The 27,727-nt window shown below is 46.4% G+C and overlaps 1 protein-coding gene across 1 annotated transcript in view; it reads right to left on the reverse strand.

Annotated features, from left to right (window-relative positions):
• DNAH9 (dynein, axonemal, heavy chain 9) overlaps positions 1-27,727 on the reverse strand; it is a 172,874-nt gene that overhangs the window by 54,586 nt on the left and 90,561 nt on the right. The window contains 8 exon segments of the mRNA XM_010013395.1: positions 1,038-1,178; positions 3,395-3,559; positions 9,018-9,222; positions 11,190-11,312; positions 12,887-13,122; positions 14,929-15,117; positions 24,809-24,928; positions 27,065-27,490. Of these exon segments, the coding sequence (XP_010011697.1) occupies positions 1,038-1,178; positions 3,395-3,559; positions 9,018-9,222; positions 11,190-11,312; positions 12,887-13,122; positions 14,929-15,117; positions 24,809-24,928; positions 27,065-27,490 (1,605 nt within the window).

Here is a 27,727-nt window from a genome sequence, read left to right on the forward strand (position 1 = left end):
GGGCTACAGGGATGCCAGAGAGGGGCTCTTCATCAGGGACTGGAGCGATAGGACAAGGAGCAATGAGTTCAAACTTAAACAGTGGGGATTTAGGTTAGATATAAAGGAGAAATTCTTCCCTGTGAGGGTGCTGAGGTGCTGGCACAGGGTGTCCAGAGAAGCTGTGGCTGCCCCATCCCTGGCAGTGTTCAAGGCCAGCTTGGACACAGGGTCTTGGAGCAACCTGCTCTAGTGGAAATTGTCCCTGCCCATGGAGTGGAACTAAATGATCTTAAGGTCCTTTCCAACCCAAACCATTCTATGGTTCTGTATCTGCACACGCATTATGATCCTGATAACATCAGATACAGAACCAATGTAAGTATAAAGAAAAGATTAACTGATGAAGCAAATTACTCCAAATGCTGTGCAAAATCTCAGTGCATAATTACATAGAAAAAAGCACTTTGCTGGCTCTTTTCCCATGTGATATCTTTTAAATCCATTGCTCATTTTGTTCTTCCAGGCCAAGGCTTTGAGTACAGAGGAAAAGAACAAATGGCTTGTAAGGTTCTGCTTTGCAAAGACACTTCCTGGGTTTTCAGTAACAAAGACTGTTAAGGCATTGCTGAGCCAGACTGTGTCTTTCCAAAGAGATCAGCTACTTAGAAAGAATCCAAGCAAAAGGAAGAACAGCCTATTATGTCTTACCTAACCTGATCCCAGCCTGACAATTGGCAACAGGCTGACTGGCACATTCAGAGCTGAGGAGGGTCCCTCACCCAAACCCAGTACCCAACACAGTGGGACCTTTTCTTTTGGCATTCGGACCACTCCTCACTGCATCTTTGCAGGTGCTGCTGAAACTCTGCTCCTTCCACAGAGGGCAGCAGGGAACATGCTCTGCACAGTGTTTGTCACAGTTCTGATCAAACCTTTCCCAACCAGTACAAACGAGTATCACAATACAACTTGTGTGTTGCAGTAACACATAACATCCATGCTGGTGCTGGGCATGCATAGCTCCGTCCTGTTAATGGAGCTCATAGAGACAGTACCTTCAGAGAGAACTGGTACATGGGATGGATGGCATGGAGGTCGTTCATGGTGAAGTAGAGCAGAGAGGCCCGTGCTGCAGCGGGCCTGTAGTGCTCTCTGGCCTCATTAATCTTAGTTTCTGTCACCTTAGACTCCTGGACCTGGAAGGCAAACACAGAACCAAGTTACTGTGAAACGCCTTTCTGAATTGAACCCGCAGCCCAGGGGAGGGCTGATTACCTGCCACAAAGACATCAGCCTGAGCAGTGGGCAACCCACATGCCCTGTGGACCCTGGTGCAGCCCAGCTTGAGCCGCCTGCTCCCCATGTTCCCCTTCCTCTGGCATGCTCTCCATTTAACTGCATTTACCACCCTGTGCCCAAGCCTGTTTCCTCAAGTCCCCTCTAGGCTTCTCCCTGGATCCCTGCTCTTTACTAACTGGAATTGTGTTTATCATCAATGAGTTTCTCATGTTAATTGTCCCCCTCCTCTGCAGGTCATTAATAACCCAGGGCTGAACAGTCTTCATGCTGCTTTCAAGGCAGCTTCCGCCAAGGCTGAGAACTGCTAATTTAAAATGGCTCTTTGCTGACTTTCCTCAGCAGCATTTAAGACATCCCTACCTTGCTGGCTCAGTGTCTGCATAGGTGCTCTGCTGGACATGGTGAAAACCCTCTGGCCAGATAGATCACCTCATTGTCATCTCAGTCCTGTTCATTTTCATTCCACTTCAGCAGCACAAAGTGACATCCTCAAGCCTCTTGGGGACAATTTTAGGCTCTGGCTATGTACAGTTGTAAGTGTGTTATCCACAAAGCCACATGCTGCCATGTCAGTGCTGATCCAGCAAACCATGCAATGGGGATGTGGCAGAAAAGGGCTCAGCACATGTTGTACAAGTCAGCAGGGCACAACACAGCCCAAAATGCATGCCACTGGGTGCTCCTCTGCCAGGACCTGAGCTGGTGTGAACACATCTGGCTGGGGCACATCAAACCTTCCCCACAAAGCATTTTAATCTGTGGTGTACAACCAAGACATCTTGGGATCTGTTGGCATATCCCCAGGAACAATAATGGACTGTGATATCTAAGTCCCTCAAAGAGCAGCTTCAACATCTGCTGCAGAAACAAGCATCCACATGGACCTGTCTACATCAGATGAGTTCCCATTCTGACAGCACCCATGTCCCTCCACTGACTATAAAGGAAGCCTAGACTTAGGCAACTTAACTTTTAGATATCCCATCCCCCAAATGATTAATGAATCTAGTCAAATAAAAGCCCAGGGTGGGGAGGACAGTTGCTTTCCATCGACAGAGCAGGAAGGACTTTCATAGGAAGAAAAATGTTGGCTGAACATTTTTCTTTGGGTAACAGAGTAAGAACAGAGTGAGGGTTGCCTTGAGAAGCAAGCCCCTAACAGACTCCAAATTCATCAACAGAGCTGTCAGCAACCAGCTTTACAACCACAACAGGGTTAGAAATTGAAGCACTTCCAGAGGGAGATGCCAAGCTTGCCAGGTCAAACATCCCCTCATCCCCTTTGGGTGGTCACGTAAACCCTCCTTAGGGAGATGAAGGCATCTGATGGACCATGAATAGCTAGAAAAAATAATTCCAGTTTTTCATGTGGAGGATCCCTTAGTTCCTCAGTCACTGGGGCTGGACTGCTGGGCACTGAAAGGCAGCTCCGGCCCAACCCCACCACATGGGTAACTCATCCAGGAAATTTATCCCCCCATGTGGGCTGTGAAGATGGGAGGACTGCAGAGGGAAGCTGTTGAGAATGGCCATACAGGAGTCCTCTGGCAATCCTGGCATGACAAACACACTTCCCTCAATGGCAGGGGAAACCACTGTGCATTTACCTAATCCCACCCAGCCTGCAAGGTGAAGTAGGTAGGTGGCAGTGGTGACACTGCACAGCTATTCCAAATGCTGATTCATACTCTAAGGAATGGAAGGGTATGTAACACACACATTCTTGCTGATTTACTTGAGATCCCAAACCCAAAAGAGTCCAGTCCCTAGTCAGTACTAAACCTCAGCTTAACTAAGTGTGATGTATTCAGGCTTACGCTGGAATGGTTTAAAGCTGCCTTGGTACAGTGTGTATATTTTATTGTCTTTACATCAGGCCCTAACATTTTCTCTTGGTCTTAAATAGCCCATTTAACATAAAAAAGCTCCCAAGAACTAAATGGCCTGAAGCTGTCCAGAATGTAGAGCACTTCAATTTATACCACTTTCTATTCTCTACCATGTTCTTGCTCTGCCTACCCAAAGAAGAATGTTCTCTTCTCTGTTCCATCCAGAAATCCTGAAAGATAACATCACACACGTGCTTTTCTCTAGGCTATCACTGTCTTTGTACCTTCTCTCCAATCTCCGCAGCGGTCTGTTTAGTGATCTCCAAGTTCTCCACCAAAGCTGTGTCTCCCAGGAAGTTCCCAGATGCTGATGACAGTCGAGAGAGCAAGTTGTCCTCTAATGTTTTCAAGGTGATTTTGAATCCATTCTGTTGCTTTGTGAGAGATGACTGCAAGTAATAAATTCAGGAAGTTTTAGACACAAAACACGTGGTAAAGTAAGGATTAGCCACCTTCACATGGGAGCAGGCTTCTAATTGACAACTGTCATAGTCTCATATTGCTTACTCCTCCTCTTTGCAACTCCTGGGCATGGGCAGAACTCTGGGAATCACACCATATCCAGCAAGCAATAAACTCAGAGGAACCTTGAACAGCATAGAAACCACCAGGAGAACTAAGCCCTTTCACTAGAAATGTATTAAAGTGCTGGAAGTGAATCTGGAAGAAATGACCTTCACCCTGCATCTCAGACACATATCCTGCATCTCCATCTGGAAGTTTCTATTGGGCTGAAGTCAGCCTAGATATCCTTTGCTGCTTCTCACCCCTCCTGGTGAACCTCTGTGCTTTGCCATCAACACCAACACCAGTCACAGCAGCACCACAGGGTTAAAAACCCAATGGCAAAACCAACGGCAAAACCAACAGCAACACCACTTGGATCCAGAGATGAGCACAACACATCTCAGGCTCAGAACTGAGGGCAAAGTCCCAGCCCCTCTTGACTTCTGGACCCATTTGTATTCCAGCCTCCAGATCTCACTGGTGCCAGTAGTTTCCTGGTGCACTGTGCCTGCAGCAATACCCATCATTAATGCTGTTCATGGTGAAACAAAGACTCTCATCTACCTCCTTTTTGAACTGATCCTCCAGCATAGGCTTTCTCCCATGAAATGTGATTGCTCTATTCTGTGTGTTTGCTTGCCAGGGAAATGGCATCTTTCCTGGATTTCAGGTATATTCCATTATTCCACTGTACAGTCAGTCCTCTTGTAAATGCCTATTTCTACTGTTATCACAGAACACATTCTGTGAGAAAGCTGTGCATCTGGTTTGGATGCTGCCAAGGTATAAGCCTGGTGACTGTTCTATACATTAATGAAGTCAATCACTTACACCCTGCAATGTACAACACTAGTGTGTGACAGTTTTAAATCCTTGGACTGTACGTAAGTGACTCAGAGTCTTATGAGGGCTGGTTTGAAGTATCCCCCACCTTCACCCAACTTTACTGATTGGCCTGAAATGTCTCAAATGGTAAAGTGAAGGAGGTGATCCTGCCCCTCTACTCTGCTTTCATGAGACCCCACTTGCACCACTGTATGCACTGCTAGTGTCCTCAACATAAGGACATGGAGCTGTTGGAGCAAGTCCAGAGGAGGCCACGAGGATGATCAGGGGCTGAAGCACCTCCTATATGCAGACAGGCTGAGAACATTGGGCTGTTCAGCCTGGAGATGAGAAGCTGCGTGGAGACCTCAGAGCAGCTTCCAGTGTCTGAAGGGGGCTGCAAGGATGCTGGAGAGGGACTCTTCATCAGGGACTGAAGTCATAGGACAAAGGGGTGATGGGTTCAAACTGAAACAGGGGAAGTTCAGGTTGGATCTAAGGAAGTCCTTCCCTGTGAGGGTGCTGAGGTGCTGGCACAGGGTGCCCAGAGAAGCTGTGGCTGCCCCATCCCTGGCAGTGTTCAAGGCCAGATTGGACACAGGGGCTTGGAGCAACCTGCTTTAGTGGAAGGTGTCCCTGCCCATGGCAGGGGGCTGGAGCTGGATGAGCTTTAAGATCCCTTCCAACCCAAATCATTCTGTAAGTCTATGATACTATGACACAACCAAAAAATTCAATTCAATTGCAAAAGAGTGGTTTATAGCTCTGCAAAAACCAGCCAGCTCCATGAAGCAGCAGATGTGGTGCATGTGGAATTGAGACAAGTTATGGACCATGGTGACTGGCACATGACAAATTCAGTGTCACAGGCCAAGTGATTTAAAACTCCGAAGACAGGTTAGGTTTTGGAAAACATACCTACAACTTCCAACCACCTACAGGGTCTAGAAGAGCCCCAGTAATGAGAAATGTGACCCTATGACTCTTCCAACCCCACAATGCTTAAAGGAGCCAGCAGTATTTGCTCTGTTGTCAGAAGTTTTCAAGCAGATAAACTGACTCTTTCCTTAATAAGTCACCTTTCAATATTTGGGCTGAATTTTCATACGCTTGCTGCACACACACTCATTCCATGCTAATGTCAACCCAAGTAGTGTTCACTGAAGCATGCCTTTTATTGGCATTTCAGCTATAAATGGCTGGTTTTAAAGGCATGTTCTGGAGGCATTACACACAGGAGTTTGCCCATGGTGGTAAATATTTCACAAGTCTTGAAACAGAAAACTAACACGGTGAATTTTGTGTGTTCCCATCCTTCAAGCACATTGCATGCCCTGAGAAAATGACATTTTGCAAGCTATGATTCCAGACCATGGACTGTAAACCCTGGAGTTATTCATGAGGACATGTGGGATTTTTGCTCCAATAGCTTGTAATCACCAGGCAGAAATGGGCCCTCTGAAGTGCACATAATGCTGGGTTCCCCACAACAGCCCACATTCACTGCAGCTTCGTCACGCTGCTGTTTTCAGCAGTAGCAAGGTCATCCTCTCTTATTTCTGCAGAGGAGCTCATTATCTGTTATTTCACAGTTGATATATAACAGGGCTACTTCTCGGAAATGTGTTACCCTGGGACCCTTCAAAATGTCATTCCATTGGGGAAGAAAACAGGAGTTCACCAGAGCTACAGGCCAGCGTGAATGGTTCACTGCCAACCTCTTCCCAGCTCAGCAATGCTTCCTCTTCTTGTTTCTGCTGTGTTTCTTGTATTGTTTTAACATCACAAACCTGAGGAAAAGAAAAACTAATCCCTGTATTTTCAGTCCATTCCTGCAGAGCTCTGTTTCCTGAAAAAAGAGCTCAATACTGTCCATCACAGCCAGGGACTTTCACACACACTTCACCTAATGAATCAGCAAGGCAGGACCCTAAGTCATAGCTTATCCACCATGACACAGCTGCTGTAAGAGTCTTTCTAAGGCTGTTCTCAGCACAAAACAGACAATTAATTTGAAGCAAACACAATTTGAGACATTTCAGTCCAAACAGTGAAGTTGGGGAAAGATGAAAGATACTTGAAACGAGTCCTGGTAAGACTACATGGACCACGGGCAGCACCACCAGCACATGGACCACAGTCATCCTTGCAAAAGAGAATTACAAATGAGACTAGTTAGAGGCCAGAGGGTTTGTACTGACCTGAGAGGGGAGGTCTCAGGAGTTGGCTTCACTTGCCTTGGCCTAAATTGGTTTCAGCTTTCCCTAGCTGTGATTGCCTCAGAGCCAGGTCACTACTGGGTTAGCCTGGCTTTAATTTAGAGTCAGAGCAAGTAGTTATTCTGGACAGACTGATCTGTCTCTACAACCAAAATATGGCAGAGTGCAAATGTGGTCTCAGACTCCGAACACCCATCGTACAGGAGTGCAATCCTGTCAATCAGATGAAGACAGCTTCAAAGGCAAGAAGGAGCAGAAAGACCAAATAACTGGGAATCAATGAAGAAAAGGATTATGGAAAGAGATTGTGTCGAGAGAGCATTTTAAGCAATGTTAGTGTTATCATCATTGGATTAATAATAGCTGCTTGATGAATTTTGATTAGGTTATTAACAATAAATTCTGGGCTCCACATATAAGGTGTGTTCCTTCTTTCCTCATAACAAGATTCTGTGCTCAGTAACTATCGTGCAGCACTGTAGGAGTCACTTCCATCTGCCCACGAGCCAGAGCCCTAAACCTTTCTCAGACACCAAATGCCTGTCCTTTTTGTCCCAGGGTAGAGAGGATGGATTAAAACACACCTAGGAAAGTGCCCTTTCCTTTTGGGAATCCAATGATTCAAATCTGTATCTTCAAGGATCTATGAGACAACAGCTATAGTGGCATTTTTCACATCAGTAAATAGACTAGGGGCAGAAGAAAGTACTGAGCTCCTGGCCAGCAGTCATGGCAGGGGTCAGCCACTGCCTGCCTCCCTCCCTGTGCCTGAAGGGACAAATCCCTGCTTGTATCCCAGCAGGGAAGAGATTTTTTGGACACTCTATTCCCCATTCAGCAGCTGGAATACCAGGCTGGTTTTCTGCTCCTCAATATCTGCAGGGGCAGCAGGACTGTAGCAGGAGTGAAGGAGAGGAGAGGGAGAGGAGAGAAAGTGGGCTCTGGTATTATCTTGCTTTGGTGATATAGAGAAAAAGCGCTTCAATATTCCTAAAGGAAGAGGAAATTACATCCCACACCAATCTGTATCTGCTTAGTGATTTTTAAAGCAAGACTACAGCTCCATATCGCCCATACCAGTGGCGTAGCTCACCTGGGAATGCATTTCCCTGGCTCCCTCTTCCACAGCACACATGCCCTGAAGAAGCAGGGACTTCAAAAGACATGATCCATAACTCCCATCATTGTCACTGTTTTCTAACACCCAGTTCTTCCAGAGCACAGGAGGGAAGTGCTGCTGATTGTGAGTTACCACTTCTCAGAGCCTAGCTATGGATTTGTTGAGTGCACATGATAGTGAATTTGTCTTTCTTATCCTGACAGCAGTCATTAACAGTGATGCTGCTGAGGCGAGGAGGAATGGTCCTTAACATCCCAGCTCTTAATGTCACCACTGTGCTAATCGTGGTCACCCCCAGTTCCATTTGCAAGCCAGTGCCCAGCGTGTGCGAAGGGTGCCTGGCCAAGAGGCTTTGGGTCTCTTGCAGAGCCAGCACAGACCCATGGCTCACACATTAAATCAGCTCATTATGTACTTTTGATGCCCTCTTTTGGCTCATTAACACATAAGCCCAGTTAAAACTAAATGCATCATTAAGGCTGCACAGTTAAAATGCTTTAAAACCTCATTAAATGAAAAGATTATTACAGAACTGGCCTGGCCTGACTGAACATGTCCAGTGAATGTATTCCCACTCTCAGTAAGTATTTAGTATGCAACATATTCATTTCGTTGTGAAATGTGCCATTAGAACAAAGGATTTTCCTTGAAAAATCCTCTTGAAACTGAAGCCATACTTGTTAAGGGAGGGAGTGAGAATGTTTTGGCCTGTTACAAACAAGGGGGAGGAAGAATCGGAACAAACAATTCATTACCAGCTTTACAACATTTACAGTGGGAATCCTATGCCCTCAATGCCTTAAATGAAGGGAGATGAATCCTACCTCCAAAGGTAAATCTGTGAAGGCCAGAAAAACCTGATAAACTGAGAAACTCAGTTTCCATTTCTGAGAAGAGGAGGAAGAGAAAGAGATTCTCACCCAAATACTTGGAGGAAAAAACTTGAAATTGCAGTTTAAGTGTTTCTAAAAGACCAAGAAAACAAAAGACCGAAGAAAAAAACCTCTTCAGTATTTGTCATTCAAGGGAAATCTGATGTTACAGTGAGCCCAGCCAGCTCTGCAACCTTGCACATGAAATGCTATTTAATTACAGTAATAATGATAAGGAATTATTAGTATTAATGTTATTATTATTATTTATACTTGATCCAAGTGTCAAGTCCCAGCTACTGACCTTAAGCTCTTCCAAGTCAGGTCTCTCCATGTTGACCACCGCTGCAAGGAGCTGGTCCTCCAACCCATCCCGTGTGACGGTGAAGTTGATGAGGGTGCACTGGGCCTGCAGCTCAGGTTGGAAATGGGGGTTTGCCAGCTTTGTGTGGAGGATCAGGTGGAAAGCAGGGTTGAAGTCACACTCCTTGTCCCCAATCTTAATGTACCTGCAATTAGAACAAACCAAGTAGGAGCACGTCTCTTCCAGGACATTTCACCCGAAGACACATGGTGGCACCAGTCCATGGCATCTACCAGCATGGGATTTTGCACTCTTGACACAGAAATCACTCTTACAGCAGAAAGTGTTTCAAATCAGGCACACCTGAATCACTTCTGAGTTAGAATAAAGCCCCCAGAGAGTTGCCCCTGAATTCTGGATTGTGTTTGAGAAGGTTCACAGTTCGCAACATTAGGATGGCCAGTTCAGCCATGAACCCTCCTTGCTTTAGAGAGACTGCTTTCTGCTTAAAGCTGGAGTTCCATGGAGGAAAAACCTCTCAGCATTGAGATTTTAAGTAGTCACAGCTAAAACTGCCCAGTCTGTTGGCTCAGATCAGGCCAACTCTGTGGTCACATTGAGCTTGAGCAGTGAAGCCAGATGAGGAAAGTAGCTGTTTGCCATTCCTGGGAGGTAAGATCACTTAGGAAAACCCAGCCTTCTGTTCTGCATTTCTGACATCAGGCCTAAAACTTACAGAGATCGCAGGAATCCACATACTCCGAAAACCCAAGTTTAACAAAGCCCATGGGAACCAGAGGAGAAGAGAAACTGGAAATGCTTTCAGGGATGCAGTTGGACTATGATGGGAATTTGAACACACTTCCCAGTCAAACTTCAGCTCCCTCAGTGTCCTCTTGGCTACCTCTGCTTTTACAGCTGTGAAACCAAGGCAGAGAGAAATGACCCAGAAATACTGCTGAGAGCCCTGACTTCAGAGAACCTTCTTGGTCTGGGTCTACCAGCATTTATCTGTGGGGTCTGGGCTCATGGCCTGGGAAATACAAACCCCATGGACTTCTTATTTAAGGCTTACAGTCCATTTTCTTAAGAAACATGTGATGTCACAGGGAGTTTTGAGAGCAGGGACATACAGTCCCAAAAGGGGAGGACTGAGCTTTTCCCTGTCGGGGCGCTCAGGAGTCCCACCACCTTTGCTGTAGCCCCATCTCCACTTCCAAACATTTCAATCCCCTTCACTGGGCCCATCATTCCCTCTGAAATGAGCCCTCCTGCAGCTGACCTCACAATCAGTCCTGCTCCTGAAGAGCAGGGTTTCCACAGCTTGCCTTTCCCAGAAGTTTACATCATCCTGGGATATTTTAGACCAGTAGGGAAATGCTCCTCAAAGAACTTGAGCAGTGTGAAAAGCAGAGCTTAGCAGTTTTTCATTCTTCACTGCAGCAGGCACAGAACTCAGCCCATGCCAGGCTCCTGTGAGCAGCAGAGCTGTCCATGGCAGAGACTCCAGCATCGCAAAGGGTGCATTTCCTTCTAAAGGCAGACTCTACTCTGTGAAAGCCAGCAAAACAAAGTCAAAACAGCCCCTGAATCAACTTCAGTGCTGAGCACATGGTTTTATTTGTTGCCATTATTTGAGCATACACAAAAAATGTGCTTCTGTTACATTACAGACAGAAAGAAGAAAAAACTGAAGTCCCTTTTGCTGCCCTCTGGGCTGGAGGGTGACCAGCATCTGCCATGAAGAATGTGGCCGCTTTACAAACACTTACATGTTCCTAATGCTTAACCCTGTCGCTGTATTCCTAAGCGAGGTGCAGTGGTTGCTAAAATCCAAGGTTACTTTTTCTTCACAACAGCAACAGCTATTCTGGTAATAATTCAATGTCAGGAGAGCCAATTACAGACACCAAGGTCACTGTACAAAAGCAGAATTACAGGTCTCTCTTTTCCATGAGGTTTGAATGATACTGTCCAACAAAATGGAAAATGGAGGTTTATTTCTGAATGATGCTGTGGTTGAATTACCTGTGACTGCCTGATTTAAAACGCCCTCACTTCTGAAGGCAGTATGTTAGTGCTGCTGTACATGAACACCCACAATTTGAGGCCAGGAAGAGAAAGCACAACAGCACCACACCAACTCACACCATTAACCCCCCTGAAGCTCACCTTCCTTTCTTGATTGTTTCTCGCCCCAGTAATGGCCCCAAAACCGGATCCACGAACTCCTCCAGGTTTTCAATCAAAACCAGTTCTCCTGCAGCCAGGGCTTGTTCCAGCGTGTCCAAATACCTGTGGGAAACAGCAGTGGTACCCACTGCAGCAAAGCTGGATGTGGCGCTTTGCAGCAAGGAGGATGCAACTATGTGCATGTGCCAGCAGTTGCAAGAGAGAACAAGGGTGAAGATGGTTTCAACATATGGAGCAAAAAGTAGCAGTGGCAGAACCTTGGCTGTTCAAAGAGAATTAGGTCTCAGACCTCCCAAGGGCAAGCAATAATAACTGTTTCTTCTTTCCTGGGAGAAGACCCTGGCACCAATGAGCAAGGATGGGACAACTTGGAGCTGTTTCCCCCAGAACCCAGTGGTGCAGTTCATCTTGCATAAAAACAAGGATGAAGAGCAAGTTTCAGCTTCATTTTGCCCAGGGTTTAGGGTCGCGTTTAGTACAAATTCTTTCCTCATGAGGGAAATGGACCCCTTTGCTCAGTGCCTAACTGGGAAATAGAGATGCTCTGCATTGGGATGCTTTGTACCAGGAAGAGCAGGGTCAGGTGCTTGTGCTCTCTCCTTCAGGGCTGCTCTGCACTCCACACAACTCCCTTCTCTGCACAAAGGAGAGAAGGGCCCATGGCAGGCAGTGAGGATACTCCAGGCACTCATACACCATCACTGCTGCACTGAATTGGTCCAGCTAACTCTACTGGCTAAATTTCGGTTCCTCGTCTCAGCTAGAGAGTTTGGGACCTCAAGAGGTAATAGAAAGATCTAAGATAAGAAGTTCAGAGTGACCTTTAGAGCAGCCTTTAAAGGAGTATGTTGACACAATGCAAACCTCATCCTTGATCAGCAGCCCCTGCTTTTCTGAGTCCAGGAAGATTTTATACAAAGAAATAGAGAGAATGACAGCAGCTGACGCCAAAGCTGTTCAATGGCCCTTTCCTGAAGGAGAGAAAGGGGTGGGTTTAAACTTCTTAAAGCATTTGAAAGTGAAGAAGCACCATTTTCCAGATGTTGAAACACTCTCATTTACTGTAATGGGGCAGTGAATGATGCTTTTAGCCTGTGGCCCTGAGACATCACAGCAACACATTGAACTCCTCCCTTAAGTGTCTGCTGGGGAGGAAGGGGAAAGAGAGATGATGTGTTTGTACACCAAGCTGTAATGGCAGCACATGGATGTTACATGATCTATTCCTCTTGTTCCATCTTGGAGGTTTGTATTTAGGTGCCTCCTCTGGGATCTCAGAGCAATCTGCTCTAGTGGAAGGTGTCCCTGCCTTTGGCAGGGGGTTGGAACTGGATGATCATAAGGTCCTTTCCAACCCAAACTATTCTATGATTCTATAAGATGAGCCCAATGGAGGATGTCATAGTCCTACGTGTAGCTCAGCCTCCAGCACATGGCTCTCTCCATTCTCAGTTTCAGAAGAGTTTCCATGGTAACTGAGCCAAGCATTAAACAGAACCTCTATTTAATGAGAAATCTCTATCATTTGGGTAATGAATAAGCATTTAACGCACAAATACATTTGAGGGTTTCGCTCAATGTAATTGGCTCGGATGGTTGCAGTTAAATATACACTGTTCATCAAGCAGGCAGATAACCAATAAAAGGTATTATTATGTGATAAAGCTGATGTTTACCCCTTCTGCCCAATCTGGATCACTCGGAGGTCTTCTCCATACTTGGTCTTGATCCATTTGATCCCCTGCAGCTGGGGATCCACCATGAGGGGCCACCGCTCACAGTTGCTGAGGATGGTGGCGTTCTCAGTGGACATCCGATCAGCCGGCAGGCCCTCGTTCTGCCAGGCTGCCACGTCAGCATCATCGGCCAGCATGGTCAGAGGATCAAGGGATGGAGTTACAGGGATTGGCACCTGCGAGGAATCATAGAATGGTTTGGGTTGGAAAGGACCTTAAGATCATCTAGTTCCAACCCCCTGCCATGGGCAGGGACACCTCGCACTAAATTATGTTGCCCAAGGCTCTGTCCAACCTGGCCTTGAACACTGCCAGGGTTGGAGCATTCACAACTTCCTTGGGCAGCACATTCCAGCACCTCACCACCCTCACTGTAAAGAACTTCTTTGTTATATCTAATCTAAACTTCCCCTGTTTAAGTTTAGACCCATTACCCCTTGTCCTATCACTACAGTCCCTGATGAAGATTCCCTCCCCAGCATCCTTATAGGCCCCCTTCAGATACTGGAAGCTGCTCTGAGGTCTCCACGCAGTCTTGTCTTCTCCAGGCTGAACAGCCCCAACTTTCTCAGCCTGTCTTCATACAGGAGGTGCTCCAGCCCTCTTATCATCCTTGTGGCCCTCCTCTGGACTTGCTCCAACAGGTCCATGTCCTCTTTATGTTGAGGACACCAGAACTGAGGAAAAGAGAAATGCTTCCTTGTGTGCTAGCAAGAAGTGGTGAGTGGGACCCACAACGTATTCCAGAGGTAAGGACAGTATTTCCAGACAAGTTAGAGTCACAAATCATATTTGTCAGTGGCTTCCCATTCTACAGGATAGTTTTGATCTATTATTCACTGTTTCCCAATTCTGTTGTGAATAAACCCAAATTATGCACGCAACCCCAAAGACTTTTGCCTGCACAGCATCACGCACCCAAAGGGACACAGCCTAGCCAGGTGGGATCTGCTGGTACCAGCTCTCTGGGAAGACAGTTTCTCATCATGAACATAATGAACAACCTTGTAAGTCTGCTTCAAGACAGCATTAACAGGTCCAGAAACACTCCTCTGATGTGGGAGGCCATTTTTGGGTGTGACAACCAGAATATTCTCTGTGCCAGTTACCTGAGCAGAATGGGCCTAAAGTTTGCATAAGAATTACAGGCACTTCCTTGAAATTTCTCAGCCCAGAGCCAGATCATGTTTTTGGACCAATATTGCCTTTCTTAACTAAATTTTTGCTAAAAACCTAAATTTTTGCTTGGTTTTAAGAAATACAAATGACAGTTTTTCCTCTCTCATCCTAAGGAACTTGCTGGTTTTCCCATCTCTTTGATTTGGGCATCGCTGCCCCATTGCAACCTTATTTACAAGCTTCTTGGCATTGCACCAGGATTTATAACATCCAATGACTGTATTGATGTGCAAAAGCTCAATCCTGCAGGAGACCGAGCACTTGCCTTTATTGATGTATGGAGGACCCATTAAAGATTAGTGAAATATTAAACAAGTTTGAAGCATGACAGTTCCCATCTGGTCCTAAGACCTGGGTAAAACCAGCTGAGAGGCATGGTCAGCATGAACAGAGCTTGTGTCCAGCCTGAAGAACCTTCTGGAGTCTTTTCAAGCCTACTGGAGACCTGGTGGTGAGCTCAGCCTGCTCCATGCAATTCCTTCTCCACACTACCTCCCTCTTTCTAGGCCATCCCTCACACCTCGCTATGAGCTGCACAGTACTGGGACCGGGCTCCATGCTTGGGTTGCTGCATTGGAGATGTTCCTCTGCATGGAGGGATCAGGTCACTAACCTGGAGCAAGGACACCACAACATCTTCCCCAGAGAGGAGTAAATCAAGTGTGGCTGCATCCTGCTCCTCAATCCACAGTGATGCCCCTCATTTGGGGGATCCATTCACTTGGGGGATCCCCTGTAGACACCAGAACTTACGGCCATGTGAGTTCTGGTAAGAACAGCTTTTCAGAGAAATCAGGTCTTACTTCCAGCTGGTGCAAATACGGCTTCCAGATCCCATCCAGGAGGTCTTGACGGTATTTCTTGGTGAAGTAGCCCAGGTAGGAGACAAAGGCTGTGATCAGCAAGACATCTCCACACAAGGTGCTCTGTTGCTGTTTGAAGTCCTTCACAGCTTCAGCCCATCTCACGTTCTCAGAGGCAAGTCCCCCAACCTGCAATTTCCCAAGGTAAATTGACCATTACAGTGGTTCTTTAGGTAACACCTCAGGATCTGGCGAAGTCCAGACCTTGTTCCTGTTGTCAGTTGCTAAAGTTTAAAACCTGGGGATGGGAAATACTCAACAGTTACTTTGCTAAACAACCCCCCCCCCGCCCCATCCCCTCTCATTCAGTGAAAGACTGCAGTCAAATCTCAGCTCTCTGCTCCAGGACTCCTCTAAAACCATCAAGAGAGGATCCATCACAGGAATTCACATAATGATAAGGATTTCTGAGGCAGCCCCAATTCCAGAGATTCACACCCCATTACATCCTCTCACACAGTGCACTCCTCTTCAACAGCCACAATCTTCAGCTATTGCACACAATTTGTTACTCCCCCAGGCAGATGAGATTTTGGTCACAATCCCCTTGGGTCTACACTGGGATTTTCCTTAAGGCTCAGTCCCAAAAACACTTCCTCAAAGACATTTTTCATGAGCATCCAGTGCACAAACAGTCCAAGTGAGGGCTCAGCAGCTTTGAAGAGGGTACAGCACTTCCTTGTAAAGTAAGATATCTCTACATACACAGACAATTTATTTAGTACTTTTCAGGGTGCTCACTGAAGGAGAAAGTTTTAGGTCCATTAACCAAGAACCACAGCTTGGAAATGTGAATGGAATGCATCATTCAGGTTCACCAGCCAGAAAAACCCAAACCAGTTTTAAATCAGCCTCATGGATTTGAGACTGAGAATGCCAAACCCTATGGTCAAGGTCACAACCACTCTCCTGGTGTTAAGGTGCTCTGGAAAGATCCATGTCATGCACAGATCCCCTCTACTCCCAGGCCTCTGCTACCAGGCCCAACCAGCACTTTCTGCTTTTCTTCTTCAGTTCATATCAGCTTAGTGTTATTTCTCATGTTTCTCATTTTTCTTAAAAATTCCTTTATATCCTTCTTTCTTGCAAAGCTCCCCAGATCAGAGGTGCTGGAAATATGGCTCATACTATACTGTTTCCTTCCAGGTCACTGTTAAATGTTAAACAGGACCACCTGTACCACAAACCTCTGTGATAAGCCTTATGAATACCTCAAATAACTAATTCCCCTAAAGTGGATTCGTTTGCCATGTTAATCTGATATGCAGAACACAGGTCCCAAGGATGGGAAGGCACCACCTTCAGATCCTCACTGAATTCCACCATCACATGTTCAAAGTTGACCAAGTCCTATTTTTAGCAGAACCTTGCTATCTTCTGAGGGTTAGCAGCCACCAACACGGATTTACTCCTGGCCAGTTTATGCCATCGGTTCTCCTGCAGACTCCTCTAGCTCAAACAGAATCATAAAATCATAGATTCAGCTCGGCTGGAAAAGACCTTTAAGCTCATCCAGTCCAACCGTTCCCAGCCCTGCCAAGGCCACCACTAACCCCTGGCACTGAGGCCTCATCTACCTAGGGTGTGAACACTTGCAGGGACGGTGACTCCAGCACTGCCCTGGGCAGCCTGTTCCAATGCCTGAGCACCCTCTGGGGAAGGAATTGTTCCTCAGCTCCATCTAAACCTGCCTTTGTGCAGCTTGATGCCATTTCCTCTTGTCCTGACACTTGTTCCATGGGAAAAGCTCACCTTTCACCCTCATATGGACCTCCAGGTTTTATAAACAGCCAGCATTTTCTAGGGAATGTGCTCTGCTTGGCTAAGCAAAAGAAGTTAGTCTTCTTCCCTTCTGAAATCCATAATCACAGGAACAGCTCTATCAGGCCAGACCTAAGGTCCACCTCCTTTGGCATCTTGTCTCCTGACAGCAGTCCTTAGCAGTTGGCTTGGGAGGACTATACAAATGAGCACATGGTGATAATACTTCATGACAATCTCCCACCTTCCCACAACTGAAGGTTTAAGGACCTTCTGAAACAGAGTTCGTATCTTTGCGCTTAATAGCCACTGCTGCTTTTTTCCTTCACGATTGAGTCTCAGCTGCCATGGATACAAACCAACCTTTTGGCATCTCCAGCATCCTGTGGTCAGAAGAGAGGCAGTTCAGCAATGCTTTCTGTTAAAAAAGTACATTCTTTGATGTGCTGCCTGAACTTTTCCATTGCTAAAACCCATTCACACAGTAGAAAAACAGTGAACAACCATCTTCGTGTCACCTGCTCTGTACCACTTATGATTTCAAGCCCTGATACCCCCTCTGCTGTCTCCTTTTGAGGTTGAAGAGCTTTAGCCTATTCAATAACTCCTCACACAGACGAAGCCTTTTGATTGTCCTTTCAATCCATTTCCTTGCAATTCTTTACCGAATGATGTAATCTTTATTATCTGGTTTCTTTTTATTGTTACCTTCCCTGCACCATTTCCCATTCTACTACATCCTTTGAGTTACAGGGAAGCAGGCAGAGGTACAGCAAGATTTATTTAGAATGTATTTATATTGTGAGATTGTGATTCTCCTCTGTTTCATTCTCTCTTCTTTTCCTAATAAACCCTAACATTCCATTTTGGCCTGGGTTTGGGGGTTGTTGGAGGGTTTTTTTGCCTCTGGGAGCACAGAGCTCACATATTCACAGAACTCTTAACTCCATCAATTCATTCGTGAATGATTCAGCATCATTTTACAGGGCATGAAAAGTAAAACCTGTTTTTTCCAATATACACGACTTCACATTTATCTACCTGGCATTTCATACCTCCACCACTTGGTATCATTTTTACAATGTTTCATAGGCAGCCTCCATCATTCGTATTACTGAGATTCTGTGTGAGCTGTTCACACACCATCTCATGTGCTCCTGGTTTAGAGGCAAACAATCTGTTATAAATCCATAGGTACATGTCCTTGTATTACTGAATTTCATTTTATTCCTGTGCTTCCCATACCCAAACCATCCACTTATTTCAACTACAGTTAGTCATGCTTCCTCTTTATCTGTGGGAATTCCTAGTTTTATGTTCTCATTCTTATAGTTCTGTCTTATCATGGGTACCCACATTTGTTCAAGTGGAGTATACGAAGGATGGAAAATATCTGGGATCAGGCAGCATGGGATATACCTGCCCTGTTCCTCCTCTGTCCTGGGCATTTGCTGGAGTCCAGATGAAGCTGGGCAGACCCTGGTCTCAGGCCCTGTACCTGTTCTTCACATGGTCCTACTTGTTGAAAAAGCAAAGCACTACTTTTAAGTTAGAAATTACTCTTAAGGATTATACCTAAATTATCATTAATCTCAACTCCAGTAACACAGTGCATGGAAGTCCACTTCCTCCATCTTTCCACCTCAGATTCTATAGAAATCATTGGAATCCTTTCTATTTAGCAAGTGGCAAATAAAAAGCCATCTCATTCTATTATATTTAGCTCTTTGATAATGGGGGATAGTGAACAATCATTCCCTCCTCACCTTCTGCAAGCCATTCATGATTTTATAGGCTTCTGTCACATCCATCCCCTCTACATCATCTTTTTTCCAAAATGAAGAGTTCTAATCCATTTCCTCTCTTCACACAGGAAAGAGATTATACACTTTGTTGTAGCTTCTCTAGGTCGCCTACAGCCTTCTGGCTTGGGGTAACATGACTGTGTTCATCATGAAAGCTGCTGATAGATCCGCATGATAGATCTGAATCAATGATCATTTACCTTTTGCTTCCTGATTTTTTCCTACCAATTGCTAATACTCAATTTGCCTTCCTTCCTCCAGTACTACACTGCTGTTTCTCTGCAATGACTCCACAAATTCTTCCGTGAGTGGCAACAGTGCAATTAGAACCTATCAATGTAAATGCATGATTACAGCTCGCTTGCCCTGCACGTCTTACTTTGCATTTGTCATCACGAAATTTCATCTGCTGCATTAGCACATACCCAGTCACAAATCCCACCCAGCACCCACCCTCTGGTGCACATATCCCTTGGCATTCCCTGGTTCCTGTCCCTTGGACCCTAGAGCATCTTCCTTAAGTCATCTAAGTTCATGAGGTGCCAAACTAGAGGGAAGGCACTCTAAGGTTCAACTTATCTCCATCCCCCTGGTTTGTTTTTCAATCCAAGGCAACACTATCTGTGTTCAGTTAGGTGTATTCTTCATACAACCTCAAATGTGTTTTATTTCCAAGTCTAGGAATTACTTCTGCTCACGGTCACATAGGTGACTTTTTTGGATGTCTTGGATGTCCCTTCTAAGTGACTAGATTCTCTGTTAACCCACAGTACAAATGCTGCAGATCATATCCCAGCCACAGGCAGAGACAGATGATTTCCCAGGGACCAAGTGCTTCTCTTCTCCTCTCCCAACAAGCTTCCACCAACAGAAGTAACCCTGGCCTTAGCCAGACTTTTAAATCATCCCTGATCCTAATCATTTCCACTGTTTTCCATATGATTCACAGTAAGCAGAGACCCCTGGTCTAGTGGAAGGTGTCCCTGCTGTGTGCTGAGAAGCCAGAGTTACCTTGCTCTCTTTGCTGGCAAGAGCCATGTTCTCCACCACTAAATCTTCAAACAGGAGCCCTAGGAGCATTCATTCAGGGATTTCAGTTCCAGGCATCAGTGTGAGCCAACAGCCTGTGCTCGCCTCTCATGTGAAATAAGACACAAGAGTTTCTGGATTTAGGCTGGATGACTTTGCTCATCAGGGGCTAATGCTGCCTGCAGGTCCTGAGGCTTTTGTCTGCGGTTGTGTCTGTGCAACGTGTTTCTAGTTGTGTTGCAAAAAATTCCACGCAAGTAGGAAGTCAGAGCCCTCACTGTGGCAGCAAGAGATGAAACACACCTCCAGCAAACTAACCATGGCTCCAAGCCTCAGGGTGGAAAACTGAAGGTGAAGTTCCTCCATCTACGCTCCAGTCCCAGGACAAGAGCAATGGAGGGTCTCTGCAGGAAGCACTGTTTAGGTTGCTCATGCACTATGAAAGGGGGCTGCTATGTCTTGCCAGCTTTTCTAGTGCTTTTCTGGAACAGTTGGGTAGGGTTAAGAGGGCTGGGAGGGAGGGAGCAGCAGAGAGTTTTCAAGCCTATCTGCAACATTAGGAGAGCTCCAAGCACCACTCAGATCTCATTCCAAATCCTTGCATTTAGAGATGTGGCAGCAGCAGACACTGAACAGGGCAGGTACCTGGTTTTGTACCCTTGTTTGCTGTCACACTCTTTGTTTAGACTGTACATTGTCCAGAACAACAGGAGACTCTCAATAGTGGTTTGTGTGTTTGTGTGTATCTTCATGTCTCAGCAAACCATAGATAAAACCAGAATGCAAACAATCCCACACCAGCCTTTTTTGCTCTGTAAAAGCTCAGGGTTGACATTGGCTTCCCTGAGCTCTCAGCCTCTTATCTGTTATCAATGTTTATGACTATCAGGCTGAAAGCTTTACCGAGCAGATGATGTTTACCAGCTAGAGATCAATAAAAAACACACTGCTTTCTTCTAGCTGAACCCAGGGCATTGCCCAGCCCCCATCTTCCTCACCACTGCAAAGACCATGCCAGCTGTATGACGCTTCAGTTTTGTGTGGTCCTAGCTGCAGGAAGATTTGCTTCTACCTGGCTCTGCTTTATCTCTAATGATGAAAGGATGTTCTAGATGATCTTAAGGTCCTTTCCAACCCTAACTGTTCTATGATTCTATGTTTCAACCTGGGGAAGAGCACAGCCTGGCAGCATCTGAGGGATAGAAGACAACAACATTGGCAAACTACGAAGAAAACAATGTTCAGCCTGTCTCATCTATGTACATAGGCAGATTCTATGTGGGGAAGCTTTCCACACTTTCAAACTCAGAGCAAAACTGCTTCCTACCATCCTTGGACATCACCTTTGGGAGCACAGGAGGACATGACTGATCATGGTCGCCACTCTGGCAATGCCCCATACTCGAGCAGATGTCCAAATTCCACCTAAATGAAAATGCTTATAAACCTCATCAGGGACTGGCAGCAATGAAGAACAGCAGAGCAGGAAGCCCAGCGATGTCCTTCATCTGCCCCAAAACTTCAAACCACCCTCCACCACCCAGTTCTCTGGATGCCCATATCAGGCTGCACCCTAATGCATCCTCCCGTTTCCTTTTACTGTTTTCAGTTTAATTCAATGAGAGACTTGAAACCCAGGCACTGAAACATCCTAATTTTTAGTATCTATAGAGGACTGCAGTAACTCTGGCAGTGGCCAACATCACCCACTGGTGTCCAGGCAGAGCCACACAGGGTTTCTCCCATTCATACAACACCAGCGAAGAGCAGCATGGAAAAAGCTGTTTGTGCACAACCACTTCCTAAATGCTTTCATGGTTTCAGGAGTTCAAATTTTGCTGCTGTGGTTCTCCTGAAGCCAGGAGAGGGAAAGGTTTCTTTCCAAAACTGGTTACCTTGTGCATCCAAGGCATTTCAAGAGGAGAGGAGCTGTGAGGCTTTGAAGCCAAGGCAGCTGAACTGCTATACAGAATAAATCAAGATTGTGCCTAAACAGTGGAAAACACACTGAGGTGTTTTACACTTGAGGATATAGTCCAGCATCAGCAAAGCACACGAGCGAGTACAGCAGGGGATGACCCTGAGCCTGTCCCAGTTAATGAAGGAGGTAAAGAACATGCTTAGAAGCAAATATATCCTTGTTGCTTCATTGAGATGATGCAGCCTGGGACACACATTCAGTGCTATAGGACCACAGACTAACCTACACACCACCACAAAAACAACTGCAACCAAAGGAAGTCTTTCCAAACCTGATTCCTGATTCCTGTGTTTTAGCTTGATTTCAGAATCAAAAAACTTTCTTTTAAAGGAAATCATTTAATTTAAAAAATCATGTAGCACCAGACATAACAAGTGACTCTCTCGTTAAAATATCTGCTTCTTGTCTTTAACACAGACAATTTTGTTAGTAGAACTAAGCCCCTATCAAAAAAAAAACCAATCCAAATTCCATAATTTTTCTTTATCATAGAACCCCAGACTGCTTTGGGTTGAATGGAGCTTAAAGCTCACCCAGATCCAATCCCTGCCATGGGCAGGGACACCTTCCACTAGAGCAGGTTGCTCCAAGACCCTGTGTCCAACCTGGCCTTGAACACTGCCAGGGATGGGGCAGCCACAGCTTCTCTGGGCACCCTGTGCCAGCACCTCAGCACCCTCACAGGGAAGAGCTTCTGCCTCAGAGTTCAGCTCAATCTCCCCTTTGGCAGGTTCAAGCCATTCCCCTTGGCCTGTCCCTACAGGCCCTTGTCCAAAGCCCCTCTCCAGGTTTCCTGGAGCCCCTTTAGGCACTGGAGCTGCTCTAAGGGCTCCCCTTCATGAGCCTTCTCTTCTCCAGGCTGAACCAGCCCAGCTCTCTGAACCTGAATGAAGATTCATGTTTTAAGCCAAGTATTCACATGCTAAGCAGGCACTGTTAAGAAAGCGTGTTCTGTTTGTTACAGTGATACTGATTGAGGTGAAATTAAGCCCTATTCAGGGCAAAGCACACACTTCTATACTCGCATATACTCCCATGAAAAGAACAGAAACCATCATTTCCATGTTTCTTTTTCATGAAACATTTTCTTCTTCTGTTTAGTGTTTACTCACTCCTAACTGAGACACAATCTACCTTCACATCACACATTAGACTGGGGGGTTTTAGGTTGTGGAAAGACACAGGGAAATAACCCATCCTGCAAAATCTGCCCAGAAACATAAATGGCTCTTTCAAATGGAAAGGATACTTTCCTGTCTTAATTAAAGGTTTTGGAAGCATCCAGTGAGATCAACCTGAAGAACATGAAAGCACCAAACCCTTTCAGCAGTTGCATAAGAGATCTACATCAGAACAGGAGGGGACTTACCTGCTGTTTGTCTTTAACCCCTTATATGTGAGTATATCACAGTCCTGACTGCATCTGTTTTCAAAGGAGGCACGAAGAAGTTCAAGACAAAAGGGCTTTTCTAGTAGTTCCCCAGTACCTAAGCATGCAATGGGTGAACCGAGAAGTTCCTGGAGCACTTTGATGCCCCACAACATGCCCATAAAAACCCACCTGAAACCTGGACAGCTCTGAAAATCCCAGCTAAAGCTGAAGGTCACCTAAAAAGGTTTGAGTGTAGGAGATGGAGAACTGAGAACAACTGTCCATGTCCCAAGCAAAAAGCTTCACTGCTCTGACATGTTTCTCTATCTTCTCTGGGATAGGTACAAAAAGATACTTTACATATGAATTACAGCCCAACACAGCCAGGAGCTGATAAAACAAGCAGAGAAACCCATATCCAGCATCACTTCTAGAAACACCTCTATAATGTGACTTAGCTGCCACCAGCTCCACCAGCAGAAGCAGCTTCAACAAGACAGACTGAGACCAACCTCCATCCATGAATACAATCAGACAGGGCTGGACACTCTTCTGGAGATACAGGTACAGCCTCTTGGTAAAGAGAGTGGTTTGAGCACATCTCCACTGCACCTGGGAGGAAGGGCGCTTGGGAGTGCACTGCCTAATCTGTACTCATAGAAGTCCTTACTACATCTTATCACAGACTCATAGACTGCTTTGTGTTGGAAGGGACCTTAAAGCTCATCCAGTTCCAACCCCTGCCATGGGCAGGGACACCTTCCACTAGAGCAGGTTGCTCCAAGACCCTGTGTCCAACCTGGCCTTGAACACTGCCAGGGATGGGGCAGCCACAGCTTCTCTGGGCACCCTGTGCCAGCACCTCAGCACCCTCACAGGGAAGAGCTTCTGCCTCAGAGCTCAGCTCAATCCAGCAGGTTCAAGCCATTCCCCTTGGCCTGTCCCTACAGGCCCTTGTCCAAAGCCCCTCTCCAGGTTTCCTGGAGCCCCTTTAGGCACTGGAGCTGCACTAAGGGCTCCCCTTCAGGAGCCTTCTCTTCTCCAGCTGACTCAGCCCAGCTCTCTCAGCCTGGCTCCAGAGCAGAGCTGCTCCAGCCGTGCAGGCATAGCGAGTCACATGTTCTGAAAGCACAGAACAGCTGGGGTTCTCCGTGTAGCTGATGTCAGTGCTGCCTTCGGGAGCTAGAGGGTGAGCTTGAGTCAACAGAGCCAGCTGCTAGAACCAGCACCAACCCCACCAGCCAGAGCTCAAGCATGGGACAATCTCCTGCAGTCTGTTCCCTTGCTTGGAGGAAGATCTGGCTTGCTCCAAGCTAACAGCTAGTGCAGAAGCCAAAGTACAAAGTGTTGAGGGTAATGGCAGCACTGGATGTGAGCTGGGGCTCCAGCTTTCATGGGTGAAGCAGTGACAAGGGCACTGCCCCCACTGAGGACAAGGAGGCTGCATGTTTTGAAGACACAATAGGAGATGCATTCTGATGGACTGAGAACAGGGACTGACACTGCTTTTTTGGAGCTCTATTCACTGCTGCTCATTTCAAAACCTGAAAAGCTACTGGCATGTCCCCACCTTTGTTTTTCCCACCTGCTGTTTAAGTCACCCAGTTTGGGCCCATCAGTACTTGATCACACATTCAGGTAACAAAAAAGGAGATGAAAGCTGTGAAAAGAGTATAACCAGTCTCTTTAAATACGAGCAGTGGATGAAAACAGCCAACGCAAAATAATTTCCATTACTGAAGCTTGCTGCAGGGCAGGAAATGTATTCCCACAAATGAGAGGATGTCACGTACCACGTGCACGTGGTTCACATCTCAGCAGCACCTGATACCTCCCATTCATGCCACCAGAGCTGCATCTGCTGACACTCACCAGGCGATTTGCAAGAACAATGGTACACGCTGTCGCTTCAGCTTCTTGCTGACATTTGAGTTTGTCTGAAGTGGCCTTCTCAAACTTGGCTGTGAGCTTCCGCAGGTTCTCGTTGAGGCGCTGCACATGTGAACAAGGAGACAAGAAGAGCACAGTTTTAAGGAAAACCCTTCTCCAGAGCCCATTCACCCCACGGGCAGCACTGGCCAAGCTCCACCACCACACACGTTGCCCAGGGTGCAGCCCCTCTGCAGTGTTGTGGCAGCAGGAGCCAGCACGGAGCAGCGATGTGCTGTGTTATTTTATGTGCTTGTCATTCACATCCTCAGCACAGGGCCGAGGCAAAGAACACATAAAACTCCTTTATCTGGGGCTCTGCCCAGTGTGAATTGAAACTAGGAAAGGGAGTCCCCTTATGGCCAAGTATCAATGACCAGTGCTATGGCTGAGCAGTAAGCAGGGCAGCTAAGAGAACAGAATTCCATGTTTCTTGATGCTGCAGCTCCCTTAGTCCCGGTGCAGCCCCTGAGGCTCTGCTGAGTCACCAAGTTGTGCTCAAGTCCCCAAGGGACGCCTTGGGCAGCTGGAGGTGTTGAACCATGTCCAAGCCATTCCTCTCACACCCTGTTTCTAGAAGGGAATATAACACGGAAATCAATAAAACTGTTCTGCTCCTGAGCGTGTCCTCTGGGAGGCTCCTGCAGAGGAGCCCAACCAGCACTAGTTGGGGCCATCTCACATGCACCTTGGCTGCAAAGTGCTTTGGGGCTGAGAAAGGGCAGAAAGAGCCCAAACCACCTGGAGAAAAAGAGCCCTTTGCTTGGACAGAGCTGTTCACACTCTGGTCTAAAACAAATCAAGAGCTCCCAGGAGCACTTGGAACATTTCACTTCTGATAAGAGAAGTAATAATTGATTTTATCTGCACCCAATGCAAACTGCTTAAGGCTAAACTGCTTGTAAATCACTTTAACACTGTTTGAGCTACACACTAGTAAGAAACCTGAAAATGGAAAAGGATTATATTAAGGATTTTTGTAGCTCTCCTGGATAGTGGGGAACACAAAGCTGTCTGTCCTTGACCTGCCTTGGAATTAATAACACAAAAAGGTTCTGTCTCTGCATGCGTATGAATGTATGTGCAGACGTACATTCATACATATAGAATCCCATTACAAAAGTGTGGGCTGATAAATGAGTATCTATGAGCTATGAAGAACAGATCGCACCTGCAGTACCCCCCAGACACATAGATCTGTGTGCAACTGTGAGTATACATCTTGCTTCTACATCTCCCCTCCCCAGATTCATAGCAAACTTATTTCCCAGGCAGACAAAGGAGAGGGAAAGGCACTCAGTATTTCTGACAATCAGAATAGTCTCACTTATTACTAAAAAAGGGGTATATGACAGCTCAGGGCCTTGATGTGAGTAGGTATGAATCAGCCTCACAATACTGAAGCTATCCAAGATATCCCAGCTTGGTAAGCAAGGATATACCTCCCCACACATCCCCCAGGCTAAGCAGTGTATTATTACCCATGTGCAGAGGGGAAAACTCACCTAAACCAGCCAGTTTAGTAAGCGCATGCCAGTGGAGTACCAGTAACCAACGCAGAGACTGTCATTTGCTTTAACATCATCATAAAGCTCAGGCGTTAAAAGCTTTGGAAACAAGCAGCATAAAGGGATAAAAGAAGTTCCCCAGCACTATTTTCATCTGAGATGTGAGAATTAGAGGCTAAATCCAAGGCCAGGTTGTATGGGGCTTGGAGCAACCTCCTCTAGTGGAAGGTGTTCCTGCTCGTGGCAGGCGGCTGGAACCAGATGAGCTTTAAGGTCCCTTCCAACACAAACCATTCCATGATTCTTAAGGTGTAAGCAAGGCTGGAGAAGAACAGATGAAATGTAGAAAGCAGCAACAAAAGGGATAGAAAAGACTACAGTCTTTACTGTGAGGGTGCTGAGGTGCTGGCACAGGCTACCCAAAGAAGTGGTGGATGCTCCATTCCCGGCAGTGTTCAAGGCCAGGTTGGATACAGGGGCTTGGATGACATGATCTAGTGCGAGGCATCCCTGCTCATGACAGGAAGGTTGGAACTACACAATCTTAAGATCCTTTCCAACCCAACCCATTCTATGATTCTCTCACTGCCCTTTAAACCCATGAGTGCAGAGAAACAGCTCTCTCCAACATGGAGATCTCTCCCCAGGCAGTGACTGGCACAATGGGTGCCACCAAGGGGCAAGCACTCACAGCAATTTTGGCCTTGATGCTGGCCAGCTTGTCCTGGGCAGCCGCCAGCTCCGTGTTGGCTTTGCTGAGCGCCTGCCTCTTGGGCTGCACCTCGCAGAACACGGCATGGAAGCGCACGATGTTCAGCACCCAGGAGCAGAGCCCGGCCGCGGCCGAGGACTTGGTGGTCACAAATTCAGGCTTGAACTTGGGGTCTTGTAGATAGGGCTGAAGGGCTTTGAGGCAGTTCTCGTGGATGTTCTCCTTATCGAACTTGATCAGGGAGTCCAGGAAGCCATCCACCCTGGTCATGGCGGCTTTCGCTGCTTTCCAGCTCCTGTCCTTGGGAATCCTTCCTCCCGGAGCCATCAGCACCATCACTGCTGCAGTAACATTGCTGACAGCTGAAGGCGGTGACCCAAAGGACCTCAGCTCTGTCAGATTCTTCTGAAAAAGGGAAAACAAGGTTGTTAGACAAAAATGAATGGGTTTTCTTTTTACTTTGCCACTAACAGAGTCAGGCTTCCAAGCTATCAATCTGATAAATTGGGTTTCTCATGGCCCAAACACCATTGCCTTTAAACCACCACTATGCGTGTTTACAGCACAGGTGCTCAATTCCCTGCATCCAGCTCCTTAAATCCCACCAAGACCAGCACAGTGCAGTGTTCCTCCCCAGACTAC

The sequence above is a fragment of the Nestor notabilis genome, unplaced genomic scaffold (genome assembly GCF_000696875.1).
Source record: "Nestor notabilis isolate BGI_N333 unplaced genomic scaffold, ASM69687v1 scaffold1364, whole genome shotgun sequence".
Lineage (NCBI taxonomy): Eukaryota > Metazoa > Chordata > Aves > Psittaciformes > Psittacidae > Nestor > Nestor notabilis.